At 40.5% G+C, this 13,625-nt stretch overlaps 2 protein-coding genes across 7 annotated transcripts in view; one reads left to right on the top strand and one right to left on the bottom strand.

The window, feature by feature from the left end:
* The window catches only part of dcun1d3 (defective in cullin neddylation 1 domain containing 3), a 140,678-nt gene that overhangs the window by 121,442 nt on the left and 5,611 nt on the right, over nucleotides 1–13,625 (top strand). Inside the window, exons 1-3 of one of the 4 annotated variants that reach the window (XM_061967542.2) lie at nucleotides 5,411–5,447; nucleotides 11,309–11,383; nucleotides 13,051–13,611. In XM_061967542.2, coding sequence (XP_061823526.1) covers nucleotides 13,163–13,611 — 449 coding nt within the window. In that variant the 5' untranslated portion in view covers nucleotides 5,411–5,447; nucleotides 11,309–11,383; nucleotides 13,051–13,162. Of the gene's footprint in view, nucleotides 1–5,410; nucleotides 5,448–5,743; nucleotides 5,768–5,957; nucleotides 6,473–11,308; nucleotides 11,384–13,050; nucleotides 13,612–13,625 lie in introns of those variants that run through there. The other 3 variants (XM_061967543.1, XM_061967540.2, XM_061967541.2) reach the window with 3 other exon arrangements.
* lyrm1 (LYR motif containing 1) lies at nucleotides 456–6,824 on the bottom strand. 3 transcript variants are annotated; one of them, XM_061967548.1, is made up of 5 exons: nucleotides 6,400–6,824; nucleotides 2,886–3,044; nucleotides 2,746–2,806; nucleotides 1,385–1,416; nucleotides 456–1,307 (listed from the first exon to the last, which is right to left on the bottom strand). In XM_061967548.1, the coding sequence occupies exons 2-5, from the start codon at nucleotides 3,042–3,044 to the stop codon at nucleotides 1,194–1,196; spliced, it is 366 nt and encodes a 121-aa protein (XP_061823532.1). In that variant the 5' UTR covers nucleotides 6,400–6,824; the 3' UTR covers nucleotides 456–1,193. The 3 variants fall into 3 exon arrangements, with proteins under 3 accessions (XP_061823532.1, XP_061823531.1, XP_061823530.1); XM_061967547.1 differs by lacking the exon at nucleotides 6,400–6,824 and adding an exon at nucleotides 5,677–5,770; XM_061967546.2 differs by lacking the exon at nucleotides 6,400–6,824 and adding an exon at nucleotides 4,448–5,303.

Raw genomic sequence — 13,625 nt, 5'->3', positions numbered from 1 at the left:
GATGACGTCACACTGCAGAAAACTGTCTTTCACTCTGTGTTCAGGAGGCTCCATCATGTGGTTACGTGCAGGGCAGACAAACAGCATAACCTGCAAAAATAGCTATTTTGAATGTTTTTTGATTTGTTACTCTAAAAAATATATTATTTTATTTGAAAAAGTATTTTCAGATATTTTGCTTTGTATTTTTTTTTTTTTTAAGAATATTCTTATTGGCATCTAGTATAATATAAAAATGACTCGCTGACCCCATCTACTGGTCGGTCACATTATTACAAAGGTTAAAGCTGTTAAAATAAAGTACCGCCGCTATGTTAACATTATTATCATTACATGTATAAAAATGTGCCGTTATAGTTTCTAAGTCCTGTAAAACTGATAGGCTCCTACTTTATTAGAAGTGATATTATGGTAGGAAAAAAACAAGTCACATCAAATATTGTTTTAGCATGCTTTATTCTGCTTCGATAACTGAAACAGAGCCCCAGTGCATGTTAAGCAAACATTTATTGTAAAGAATCTGCAATGTGTAACTTTTTTTAATAAAAAGCACAATACAAACACCTTGTTGTGAAAAAAATTACATGACAGTTTTAAGACTTGTAACATTGTGAGGATAAAATACTGAGTCAAACAAAAGTTAATACTACAATAATTAATTTGTAAAGTATAAATTAAGTTGTGATTTCACAACTAAGGCACACATTTATGCTCATATATTGACTTTATTGTTGTAAAACTAGTTTCTCTAGCGTAATAAGGTGACTTCATTTAATCATTTTTCTGGCCAAGTTACATCTTTATGCTTGTAATATTTCAACTGTATTCTCATGCTTTGAACGTGTTACCCCTAGTACTTTTTTTTTCCTTTCAGTAAATCCATAACATATTAAAAGCCACCCGTTTGCCTATTTTTCCCGTAACTTTTTAGTACAACATTTATCTGCTTTGCAGATTGATATCCTTCTTTAATTCAACATTTTCTTAAAAGAAAAAAATACAAATAAACAAAGATTTTGCCAAGACATGGTTTTAAACAGAAACATGTTTATATAATAAGAAAACGATCATATAAAAGTGTCTTTATAAAGAGTGGTCAGTGGGTGACAGCGACACATGGGACCATCTTGTGATAGCATTCTAGCTTTTCCCTTGCTTTGGTAACTGGAAGACTCGGCGTGGATGGAAGGGTATCAGGTCTCGTCGTGTGACTGTAAGTAAATTGGCTTGGCCTGCTTCCTCAGGCGCTGCTGTGTTCGCAGCTTCCTGCCTTTCAGAGTGGCCAGACCCATTGGTGGGAGGTATGTCTGCAGGAAGGGGAAAAAACAGTCATGTTAGAGCTTTCATGCACCAGCACAAAACAAAACAACTGCTATTCACTTACAGCCCTCGGGTATGGATTCTTGTAATGTAGACCTGTGAGAGGAAACAAAACAGTCAGTGCATCGAACAGTAAATCATCATCACTTCCGCTATGATACCGATATTGGAGTCTTCAGCATTGGCCGATATCGATCTGATAGGATATCAGCACTAATCGTGTACATACTATTAGTTTTTTGTAGTGTGTAATGTAAAAAGGCTTGATCAACTAAAATTACTCAGAGAAAATCACTAACCTTATAACAGACTTATGCTGGGGGGGGGAGTTTGCAACACTTATTAATAACAATAATTCGTTAAGTTAGGCTCATGTGGACACGTTTGTCCCTGGATACTTTCTGATATGATTCTGCCATGGAGACGTACCTGTGAGTTATAAACAACTATAAATATTTGATACTTGTTTATATTGACAAATGTGTTCAGACTGCAATGTCGTTCAATTAAGGACATCTTTTACCTATGTCTAGCTTGTGTGCTATTGTGGGCTTAGCTTTTGTGTAGCTGCAAGCCCCTAGTGGCCTACAGTATACCTTTTGTAAATGACTTGACTAAAATACATGAAAAGACCAACCTTGTGTGTTTATTGGAGGACATAATGATGTTAACTGCCTGTCCAGCTTCGCGCAAGTAAACAGGACTGCTTGTATCGGACCTTATATCGCAGAAATGTAAATGTAAACTTCTGATAACTACTGCCAAAACAGTAACTTTTTTTTCTTTTCTTTTTTTTTTTTTACATAAAGTGTTGGAGAGTCCGTTATAATTGTTCTAGACAAGTTGGCTTCAACACCAACACAGGTGTGAGTGGGTACAGGGCAGCGACTAATGGTAAGAAGAAGAAAAGGCAAAGTGATGTAAAAATTTGATTACAGACACTTTTTTTACGCAAATACAACTCTTAAACACAGATTGCTTTACACATACACATCTCTGAATACGGATACACAAGTCTTTCGCGGCAGAAACATATCAAAAAGTCTCATGTAAAAAGACAGTCAATCAGGGAAAGACGGACAAACAGATTTATTTTGTTTACCCACAGGAAAATCATAACACGGAAAGACAACCTAAACATGCACACACATTGAAATACAGACCCACACATTAGTCCACAGACACGTGTATTGAATTACAGACACACAGATTGAGATACGCATTTGCAAATAATTTTGATATAATAATACGTCCATATTAATCACTTATCAATCCATTCCAAATAATCAATTATGCCTATCATTATTATGTAATTAAAAAAATGCATGTAACTCTACACCAAGGCCATAAGACTTACAGTATATCAAAAAGTCAGCTAAATGATAAATACTGAGTGATAAGGATGAAATGGGTCACTTTTCTTACCTATTTCTATCCGAGCTTCACATTCCTTAATGCATCTTTTTATGGTTTCTTGATCCATCACCTGAAAGTGAAGCAAACACAGCAGATGATTAGTCGAAATAAATACTGTTTTCGTTTCTGTGACCACAAATCGCTCTTACGTGCTGGTTCTGTCTGAACAAAGTGCGCGCCTCCTGAAGTATGTATTTTCTCTCGGTCAGCGTGTCACTCGCCACTCCACTGTGCGCTTGCCAGGTCCGTGCGACGCGAAAGACCCGCATGTACAGCGACAACACCGTCCTTGGAGTAGAGGCCGTCATCTGGACAGAGTCACACAAAAACGATTTTAGTAAAATTGTTTATGCAATAGTGGAAGTATGTGAAAATATTGTTATTGCGGTCTATGTACAGTGGGGCAAAAAAGTATTTAGTCAGCAACCGATTGTGCAAGTTCTCCCACTTAAAATGATGACAGAGGTCTGTAATTTTCATCATAGGTACACTTCAACTGTGAGAGACAGAATGTGAAAAAAAATCCAGGAATTCACATTGTAGGAATTTTAAAGAATTTATTTGTAAATTATGGTGGGAAATAAGTATTTGGTCACTTCAAACAAGGAAGATCTCTGGCTCTCACAGACCTGTAACTTCTTCTTTAAGAAGCTCTTCTGTCCTCCACTCGTTACCTGTATTAATGGCACCTGTTTGAACTCGTTATCTGTATAAAAGACACCTGTCCACAGCCTCAAACAGTCAGACTCCAAACTCCACTATGGCCAAGACCAAAGAGCTGTCGAAGGACACCAGGAAAAGAATTGTAGACCTGCACCAGACTGAAGTTTGCCAGAGAGCACATGGATGATACAGCAGAGGATTGGGAGAATGTCATGTGGTCAGATGAAACCAAAATAGAACTTTTTGGTATAAACTCAACTCGTCGTGTTTGGAGGAAGAAGAATACTGAGTTGCATCCCAAGAACACCATACCTACTGTGAAGCATGGGGGTGGAAACATCATGCTTTGGGGTTGTTTTTCTGCTAAGGGGACAAGCCGACTGATCCGTGTTAAGGAAAGAATGAATGGGGCCATGTATCGTGAGATTTTCAGCCAAAACCTCCTTCCATCAGTGAGAGCTTTGAAGATGAAACGTGGCTGGGTCTTCCAGCATGACAATGATCCCAAACACACCGCCCGGGCAACGAAGGAGTGGCTCCGTAAGAAGCATTTGAAAGTCCTGGAGTGGCCTAGCCAGTCTCCAGACCTCAACCCCATAGAAAATCTGTGGAGGGAGTTGAAAGTCTGTGTTGCTCGGCGACAGCCCCAAAACATCACTGCTCTCGAGAAGATCTGCATGGAGGAATGGGCCAAAATACCAGCTACTGTGTGTGCAAACCTGGTAAAGACCTATAGTAATCGTTTAACCTCTGTTATTGCCAACAAAGGTTATATTACAAAGTATAGAGTTGAATTTTTGTTATTGACCAAATACTTATTTTCCACCGTAATTTACAAATACATTCTTTAAATATCCTACATTGTGAATTCCTGGATTTTTTTTCACATTCTGTCTCTCACAGTTGAAGTGTACCTATGATGACAATTACAGACCTCTGTCATTATTTTAAGTGGGAGAACTTGCACAATTGGTGGCTGACTAAATACTTTTTTGCCCCACTGTATGTCACATCCCATCTGTTAACTGCATAGTTTCTTTAGCCGCACCTCTTTAAAGCCATTCATCCACCATCCTTTTTCTACCGCTTGTCCCTCTCGGGGTCGCGGGGGTTGATGGAGCCTATCCCAGCTGCACTCGGGCAGAAGGCATGGTACACCGTGGAAAAGTCACCACCTCGTCGCAGGACCAACACAGATAGACAGACAACATTCACAGTCACATTCCATCCATCCATTTTCTACCGCTTGTGCCTTACGGGGTCGCGGGGGGTGGCTGGAGCCTATCTCAGCTGCACATGGGCGGAAAGCAGGGTACACCCTGGACAAGTCGCCACCTAATCGCAGGACCAACACAGATAGACAGACAACATTCACACTCACATTACATCCAACCATCGATTTTTTATCGCTTGTCCCGTTCGGGGTCGCAGAGGTTGCTGGAGCCTATCCCAGCTGCACTCGGGCGGAAGGCAGGGTACACCCTGGAAAAGTCACCACCTCATCGCAGGACCAACACAGATAGACAGACAACATTCACACCCATATTCCATTCATCTATCCATTTTCTACCGCTTGTCCCTTTCGGAGTCGCGGGGGGTCGCTGGAGCCTATCTTAGCTGCATTCGGGCGGAAGGCAGGGTACACCCCGGACAAGTCGCCACCTAATGGCAGGGCCAACACAGATAGACAGACAACCATTCACACTCACATTACATTCATCAATCCATTTTCTACCGCTTGTCCCGTTTGGGGTCACGGGGTGGAAGGAGCCTATCCCAGCTGCACTCGGGCGGAAGGCAGGGTACACCCTGGACAGGTCGTCACCTCATCGCAGAACCAACACAGATAGACAGACAACCATTCACACTCACATTCCATTCATCCATTTTCTACCGCTTGTCCCTTTCGGGGTCGCACTCAGTCAAAACATATATTCGAGTGTTTACAAAACATGCACTTCCACAATTCGGCCACTAGTTGTCGCTAAAAACTTTATGCGTGCTGTCATAACTTCCGGTGCCTATTATGTGACTGACATTTAAAAAAGGTATGTTTTGTATAATTTCACAATCCCAAGTGTTTTTAAAAAGGTAACAGTTAATGTGTTAATCGACACAAGATACTTTTGTATGCAGTGTTTTACACTATGCTAAAATGTGCTCCTCAACGCCGATACGCACAGATGCGCAATTTCTGGTGGAAGTTAAGTTAAATAAAATCGCAGTTGTCATAAAATTAACGTATATCATGTGTATGCTGACAAACCAAACGATTACCTTTATTGTTTGTAGCTCATTCGTTTAGTGAAGCTCCTGAGGACGGCTGGTATGACTGTCGCGTGGTGATGACGTCACGACCTACCTTCTGGTAAAATAGAAATGTTTAATAAATAACAAAGCGCCTTTTAAATATTTGCTAATGCCTTCGTTTTTGTTTCAGAAAAAAATATTGTTTTAATATACATGCATGTACCAGTTTATTATTTAGCAGTATGATAAAATAATATATCGCGCGGCGCAATATTAATCTCTTAAGAAGCTCTTGAATGTGTCATTGACTGAACATGTCATTCCATCCTTGTTGTGTTTTTTCTTCCATTGTGGCCGCAATTCCTTATTTACGAGCGTTGTTGTGCACTAAAATGAAAGGATAATTTTCACAAGACGGAGGCGCAGATCAGCTGTTGGGTGCTTCGAACAGCGAGGAGGAAGTGATGCAGAAAAATGCCCGTAATGAAGCTCCACTAAAAAGGGGAAGCACAAAGAAATAGGCTGCTGTATTTTTTATTTTTTTTTGCTGTAGTCTCTAATAATTCCTTTTAACGAATGGCCACTAATTGAAGACACATTTTTAACAGACGCTGTTTAAATGCAGCGGCTTATTGCATTGTGTCACTAAGCTGCCAACGATGTATACATTGTGAACTTATTATTTCTAGCTGCCTGCTAGCTCTGCAAGCTAACGCGACGAGTTTGCCTCTTCTTTATTTCTGCTCTTACTTTTAACGGATAACCTTTTTTTTGTCCTTTTTTATGGTGGTTTCATTCCACACGATAGAGGTTGCTGGAGAAGGTGAGTTTCTTTCGGCAGTTATATGTCTTAATCAAGCGATTTAGCTTAGCTGATAGCTAACTTTTATGCTAGCTATGGCGACATCGTTAGGGCCACCCAGTTCGTGTGTAATTAGTACAAAGCCTGCAAAGATTACAGTTTGCCTTAAAATGCAATTCATCATGGCAAAGTGTTACATTATTAACGTGTGTGTTGTAAAATAAACGCGTTACAATCGCGTTGCTGTAGTAAACCTAACCCTAAGTTTGCTTAGAATGTCCCTCAAATTCTTATATTTGCATTAAAACATCGCTATTTAGTGTTTCTGACGTGTATTCAGAAGCAAACACGGCTTTATAGACGTGTGAGGTGGAGCTGTGGCCAGTGTACCTAATGAGGACTTGCCTGTACATGCCCATTGAAAGGCAAGTGTAATAGATTTGCCCCAATACTGAAGAGTAGGCTGTTAAGTATGGCAAACAAAGCACGATAAGGGGAAAAAAGTTTGTTTATTATCATTTAGTCCACAGGTATTAAACTCAAGGCCGGGGGCCAGATCTGGCCCGCCACGTTGTTTAAAGTGGAACTGCACTTTTATTGGACTTTTAATAATAATGATAATGGATTAGATTTACCGTATTTTCCGCACTAAAAGGCGCACCTTCAATGAATGGCCTATTTTAAAACTTTGTTCATATATAAGGCGCACCGCATTATAAGGCGCATAGAATAGACGATACAGTACAGGCTGGGGTTACGTTATGCATCCATTAGATGGAGCTGCGCTAAAGGGAATGTCAACAAAACAGTCAGATAGGTCAGTCAAACTTTATTAATAGATTACAAACTAGCGTTCTGACAACTCCGTTCACTCCCAAAATGAATAAACAGCTGTTTTATTATTTTCCCCGAGGTAAGGTCAGTGACGTGGTATTTCGTTTATCTTGTAACAACAGCAAGGTATAACATGTAGTGCAACATTTATACCACATAGTGGAGGGGAACTTTTCCTCGATTCAATAAACACGTAAAAAACAGTCTGATACTGTTACGGTAAATCAAACGTTAGTGCAATTACAATATAGTAACACTCGAAATAGTGCAAAGCAATAACACTTGTACTTGTTTCTCTCTGTTCAACAACCCACTGTTCGAGTTTGTTGGACTTTTAATAACAATGATAATGGATTAGATTTACCGTATTTTCCACACTAAAAGGCGCACCTTCAATGAATGGCCTATTTCAAAACTTTGTTCATATATAAGGCGCACCGCATTATAAGGCGCATAGAATAGACGATACAGTACAGGCTGGGGTTACGTTATGCATCCATTAGATGGAGCTGCGCTAAAGGGAATGTCAACAAAACAGTCAGATAGGTTAGTCAAACTTTATTAATAGATTACAAACTAGCGTTCTGACAACTCCGTTCACTCCCAAAATGAATAAACAGCTGTTTTATTATTTTCCCCGAGGTAAAGTCAGTGACGTGGTATTTCGTTTATCTTGTAACAACAGCAAGGTATAACATGTAGTGCAACATTTATACCACATAGTGGAGGGGAACTTTTCCTCGATTCAATAAACACGTAAAAAACAGTCTGATACTGTTACGGTAAATCAAACGTTAGTGCAATTACAATATAGTAACACTCGAAATAGTGCAAAGCAATAACACTTGTACTTGTTTCTCTCTGTTCAACAACCCGCTGTTCGAGTTTGTTCTCCAACTGTAGCCATCTCGCTTTGTTCCCTCGGAAACTTTACTTGGCGCAGGTCATCTTGTTGCTTCCTCCACTTCCGCACCATTGATTCGTTAATGTTAAATTCTCTCGCTGCTGCTCTATTCCCGTGTTCTTCTGCGTGATTGGTCGCCTTGAGTTTAAACTCTGTGTCGTAAGCGTGTCTCTTAATAGGAGACATTTTGGGGTCTTTACATAAACACACAAATGGAAATGAAACGGCACGCCTCGCGCAGTCATATATCCCAGCATGCACCGCACGCTTCTTCTTCTACGGGCGGCTGCTTACAGTAGTTGCGAGACCTGTTGTGGCTCAATATTGGTCCATATATAAGGCGCACCGGATTATAAGGCGCACTGTCAGCTTTTGAGAAAATTGGAGGTTTTTAGGTGCGCCTTATAGTGCGGAAAATACGGTATGTAGCGCTTTTCTAGACACTCAAAGCGCTTCACAGAGAAATGAGAACCCATCATTCATTCACACCTGGTGGTGGTAAGATACTTTCATAGCCACAGCTACCCTGGGGTAGACTGACGGAAGTGTGGCTCCGACCACCACCTATCCTTCATCATTCACTCACCAGTGTGAGCGGCACTAGGGGCAAGGGTGACCTGTCTGGCCCAAGGACACAACGGCAGCGATTTGGATGTCAAGAGGCGGGGAGCGAACCTGCAACCCTCGGGTTTCTGGCACGGCCGCTCTACCCACTACGCCTTTTGCCTATCATTCACGATCCTTATGCAAGACAAGGACTGTTTTCACTGCTGGACTCTAGAAAGCGTTTCCGCAGCCTCCGTAACAGAACCTCCAGGTTCTGTAACAGCTTCTTCCCTCAGGCAATAAGACTCTTGAACTCATCATAATAATCCCCTCAATTCCCCCCAAAAAACGGATTAACTCGCTGGAATATAAAGACAATATAACATACATCCATAAACGTGGATGCATAGGCAAAAATGCAATATATTTATCTGTACAGTAATCTATTTATTTATATCTGCACCTTATTGCTCTTTTACCATGCACTACAACAAGCTAATGCAACAAAATGTTGTTCTTATCTGTACTGTAAAGTTCAAATTTGAATGACAATAAAAGGAAGTCTAAATCTAAGCACACATACATTTTTCTTTTATGCACTCTGACCAATAAAAAAAAAAGTGAACAAAAATCATGTTGCGATGACGCCTAAAGGGCTTAAAAAAACATCCTAACACTTCCATCACAGTTTTATATACATACTAATATTAATATTAGTATAGTAACATACACATTAATAATATTTAGATGTATAATAACATTTATTTCAAGCATTCGGTCGCGCATTATTTCACAGGCGCCTCACAACATTCGCTTTTTCTTTTAACATCACTGATTACTTCACTGTAGACATTAGAGCCAACAAACAAAATAAAACATCGCTTACTGTACAATGTCTGCTGTCACTGGGATGCCAACTGTTAGGATGTTGATGTATTCCCATTTCGCGATGACAAAAGGGGGGTGGAACGAAGCATTTTTTCAGATCTTTATCGCCATTTCCTGGTCTAAGTTGGTTGTCAAAGTTTACCAACTTCTCAGTTTATGTTCACATAATTTTTACTATCCAGGTGCAAAGCATGATTTATAATCTATAATAAACTTTCACAAACTCCGAGGCGAGAAAGCAGCTCACCAGCTGATGATGTCAATACAGCAGCATAAGGAAAATACCGCTCTGTGATCAATGCGCCGCTAAATGTAGGTCCTTAACATTGAGGTCATGAAATGTAAATGAAGTATAGTTGGAGCTCTTTGAATGGTTATTTGAGTTTTATGGTCAAAATAGACGCAATGAGGTCATGGCTCCTATTGGCTCCATTGTAAGCTGACTTTTATTTACATTTATTTACGAGTTAGAATGCATTTGAAAAAAAAACGTGTTCTTGTCTCTCATAATGATTGTGAATTATAGGCTAGATTCCAAAGTAAGTGCAGTTTTCCTTTAAACTCGCCTGCCACACTGTTTAAGGTGGCCGCACCGGCATTTTAGGTGGTCAGCTGAATTTTATTGTGGCCCACCATGACACTTATGTGTCCTAAAAAAGGCTGGAAAAAAACATTTTGTGTTAATTATTTAAATTTTGATAAACAAATGTACTGCCTTGCCTGCTACTGCATATGTTTTATTTACACTTTTATACCGGTAATATCTGATCGACTGTGTGGGTTCCCTCCGGGTACTCCGGCTTCCTCCCACTTCCAAAGACATGCACCTGGGGATAGGTTGATTGGCAACATTAAATTGGCCCTAGTGTGTGAATGTGAGTGTGAATGTTGTCTGTCTATCTGTGTTGGCCCTGCGATGAGGTGACGACTTGTCCAGGGTGTACCCTGCCTTCCGCCCGATTGTAGCTGAGATAGGCTCCAGCGCCCCCCGCGACCCCGAAGGAAATAAGCGGTAGCAAATGGATGGATGGATAATATCTGATCATGCTCAGATGTTCAAAGCATTGTTGGGGGTTATCAAATATGAATATCTATCTATCTGCTTGTCAACTTGACTCATGATTTCAAATCAAGTTATCCGTTATCTGTAAGTAAAAAATATAATAATCAAAAATATAGTTTCCGTAGAAAATTGTGTAACAAAGCTGTTATATGTTTATATTCATATACATTCACGGTTATAAGCCACCCTCAGAAGGCAGCCATAATTGCAATGTGGCCCTTCATAAAAACGAGTCTGACACCCCTGATCTAGCCTATAAAGTTAATGATATAATAATATTCAGTACAAATCAAAACTGTGCTTGTTTGTGAAAAACTTACTTGTATTATACAGTATTTGAGTTCTAAAGTAGTTTTCTGTTCAGGTTGTCTAACAAGACATTTTGCCTCATCCTAGCAGGCTTAAAGACTTTTAATAGGACAGCTTTTGACTTGAGTCGTCTTCTAAGACCACCTGAAGACGTAATCGATTCATAGCATGCTTAAAAAGTAGTTGTGGCAATCGGTGGTTGAACTATCTTTGTTTGTCGCAGCATCTTTGTCTTGCAGCAAAAATAGAACTGCAGGTTTGGGTTTCTGCTTATGATTGCAAGTAACCTGTCTCTTTTCATTCAACATTGCAGATGTCAAAGTCACAGTGATGGAAAAGCCTAGAGAGCGACTGTGATCTTTGCCAATGCCATCTGAGGAAGTAGTTCGTAAGTAACCAGCAATGATTTTTACACCATGTCACGCCATTAGAGTCCATTTGAGCAGTGCGTGGCTGCCTCGCCTTAAGTCACTGCTGTGTGTGAGTGGTAGGAAGAAAAGCTCAGACTTTTACTGTATTCAGGTGTAAATCTCTAGACCAGGGCTTTTCAACTGGCGACCAAATACGGCCGGGGAATGACAGCAGCAGTCTGGCTCTTAGTTCAGTTAAAAACATGGGAGAGACTTTAGCATTTTTGAGGCAAGAGTAATAATGAAGGGAGAAGTCCGATACCCCAGTCCTCATCTTCCTGGAAATGTGGCCTCAAAAACAATTACGTTGAATAGCCCTGCTCCAAACCCTAGATATGAAACAAGCCAGCTTTTTCCAGACTATTTTTTTGTTTTGTTTACTATACCTAAAGTAAAACCTTATATTTGGGGCCAGGTCTTCTTATCTTAACACTATAGTGCAGAGATATTCAGTTCAATTGTTTTGGGGGTCACATTTACAGAAAGCTAAAGGGGGGCATTAGTCTTATTTTGTATATTCGGGAGAACTAGCATTCTTTACAGTAGACGTTGACTGAGTTTGGTTTATTTCTTTTGTCATTGTTACAGGAGCACTCTTCTGTTTTTAAGGACAATCTGCAAAAAAGGAGCACTCTTGTGTTTTTAAGAATCTGCTGCAAAAATGTTCTCTCAAGTTTTTTTACCTGAACTCATGGGCAACCAGTTGAATAAACCAAATGATGAAAAAGAGAGGACCTAAAATGGAACTTTGACGAACATTACTAGCTAGTAGCCTAGTATAACTAAAGAAGTTGAACAAATGACTACTGACTGCATATGAAGTAAACAAGTTACATCAACACTTTAGTTACATCGATCACATTACCAAAAAATTGTAACTGCCAAAAAGGAGAGGACTTAAAGGGGTGCCTCAGTTATGTTAATCACAAGTTTGGACCCCAGTGTTCTACAGTATGTTTGCTAGCAAGGTTAAAATTTAAATGCAATGATTTGCCAAAAAGGAGAGGACTTAAAGGGGTGCCTCACAAGTTTGGACCCCAGCGTTCTACAGTATGTTTGCTAGCAAGGTTAAAATTTAAATGCACTTAAAGGGGTGCCTCACAAGTTTGGACCCCAGTGTTCTACAGTATGTTTGCTAGCAAGGTTAAAATGTAAATGCAAGGATCTGCCAATGTGTTTATAGTGGTCCAAGTTCCTCCATACAACAGAAACAGTCCTGTGTTTTTAGGAATTTGTTGCAAAAATGTTTGTCTCACAAGTTTTGAACTGAGCCTGGGGGCTGGTATTGTGTCATTCTCGGTTCGACAGTTAAATAGACATGCTATGGTGTATATGTACCTATAAGAGTTGTGCTTGCTCTAAATCCTTTTTTTAGGGTTTTCACAAGTGGCAGTACAAGACCTGGTAGTTTGTTGTATTAGCTTTTTTTTTCTAAGACTCTAAAGTTTGGTGTGTACTGTACCGATAATGTCCAAGTCTTAATTCCTCATGGTCCATTTTTTTGTTAAAGATCTCTAAGTAAAGCTGAAAGTTTACCCTTTAGTTTCGTCACATCTTATTTTATTTCAAATTAATTATTGTTATATCCAATCCGAATGCATCCAGTCAGTAAGGAGCTAGATGTTAACATTATTTTCTACCTTAGGCCTTGAAGGTATGTTGAGACAGTTGGACGGGCCAGAGCAGAGGCGTCTAGGTGGTTCCGACGGGGACTGAATGCGAGGGGGACTGACGGAAAGGTGACCAGGCAGGAAGACATGGGCCAGTGTGTCACCAAGTGCAAGAATCCGACGTCTTCGCTCGGCAGCAAGAGTGGCGACAAGGAGAGCGGGTCCAAGTCCCACCACAAAAAAGGCAGCTACGCTGGTAGTGGGGGAGGCCACAAGGAGGACCCCAGCGCCCCGAACAGCAGCAGCAAGCCCGGCAACGAGCTTTCGAATGGCACCAAGGCCCTTGAGGTTACCGTGGAGACACCTGTTATCCCGACATTAATGGGAGAACCACGTGATGAGAACATGGATGGAGACGGGCTGTCCATAAAGCACATCGAGGAGCTGTTTTGCTGCTACAAGGATGAGCAGGAGGATGCCATCTTGGAGGAAGGCATGGAGATGTTTTGCAACGACCTGTGTGTGGACCCGGCAGAGTTCCGTGTGCTCGTTCTTGCCTGGAAGTTTCAAGCAGCAACCATGTGCAAGTTTACAAGGTGAGACTGGGTTG

The sequence above is a fragment of the Nerophis lumbriciformis genome, linkage group LG11, assembly GCF_033978685.3.
Source record: "Nerophis lumbriciformis linkage group LG11, RoL_Nlum_v2.1, whole genome shotgun sequence".
Classification (NCBI taxonomy): domain Eukaryota; kingdom Metazoa; phylum Chordata; class Actinopteri; order Syngnathiformes; family Syngnathidae; genus Nerophis; species Nerophis lumbriciformis.
This window is presented reverse-complemented; position numbering and strand designations above follow the sequence as displayed.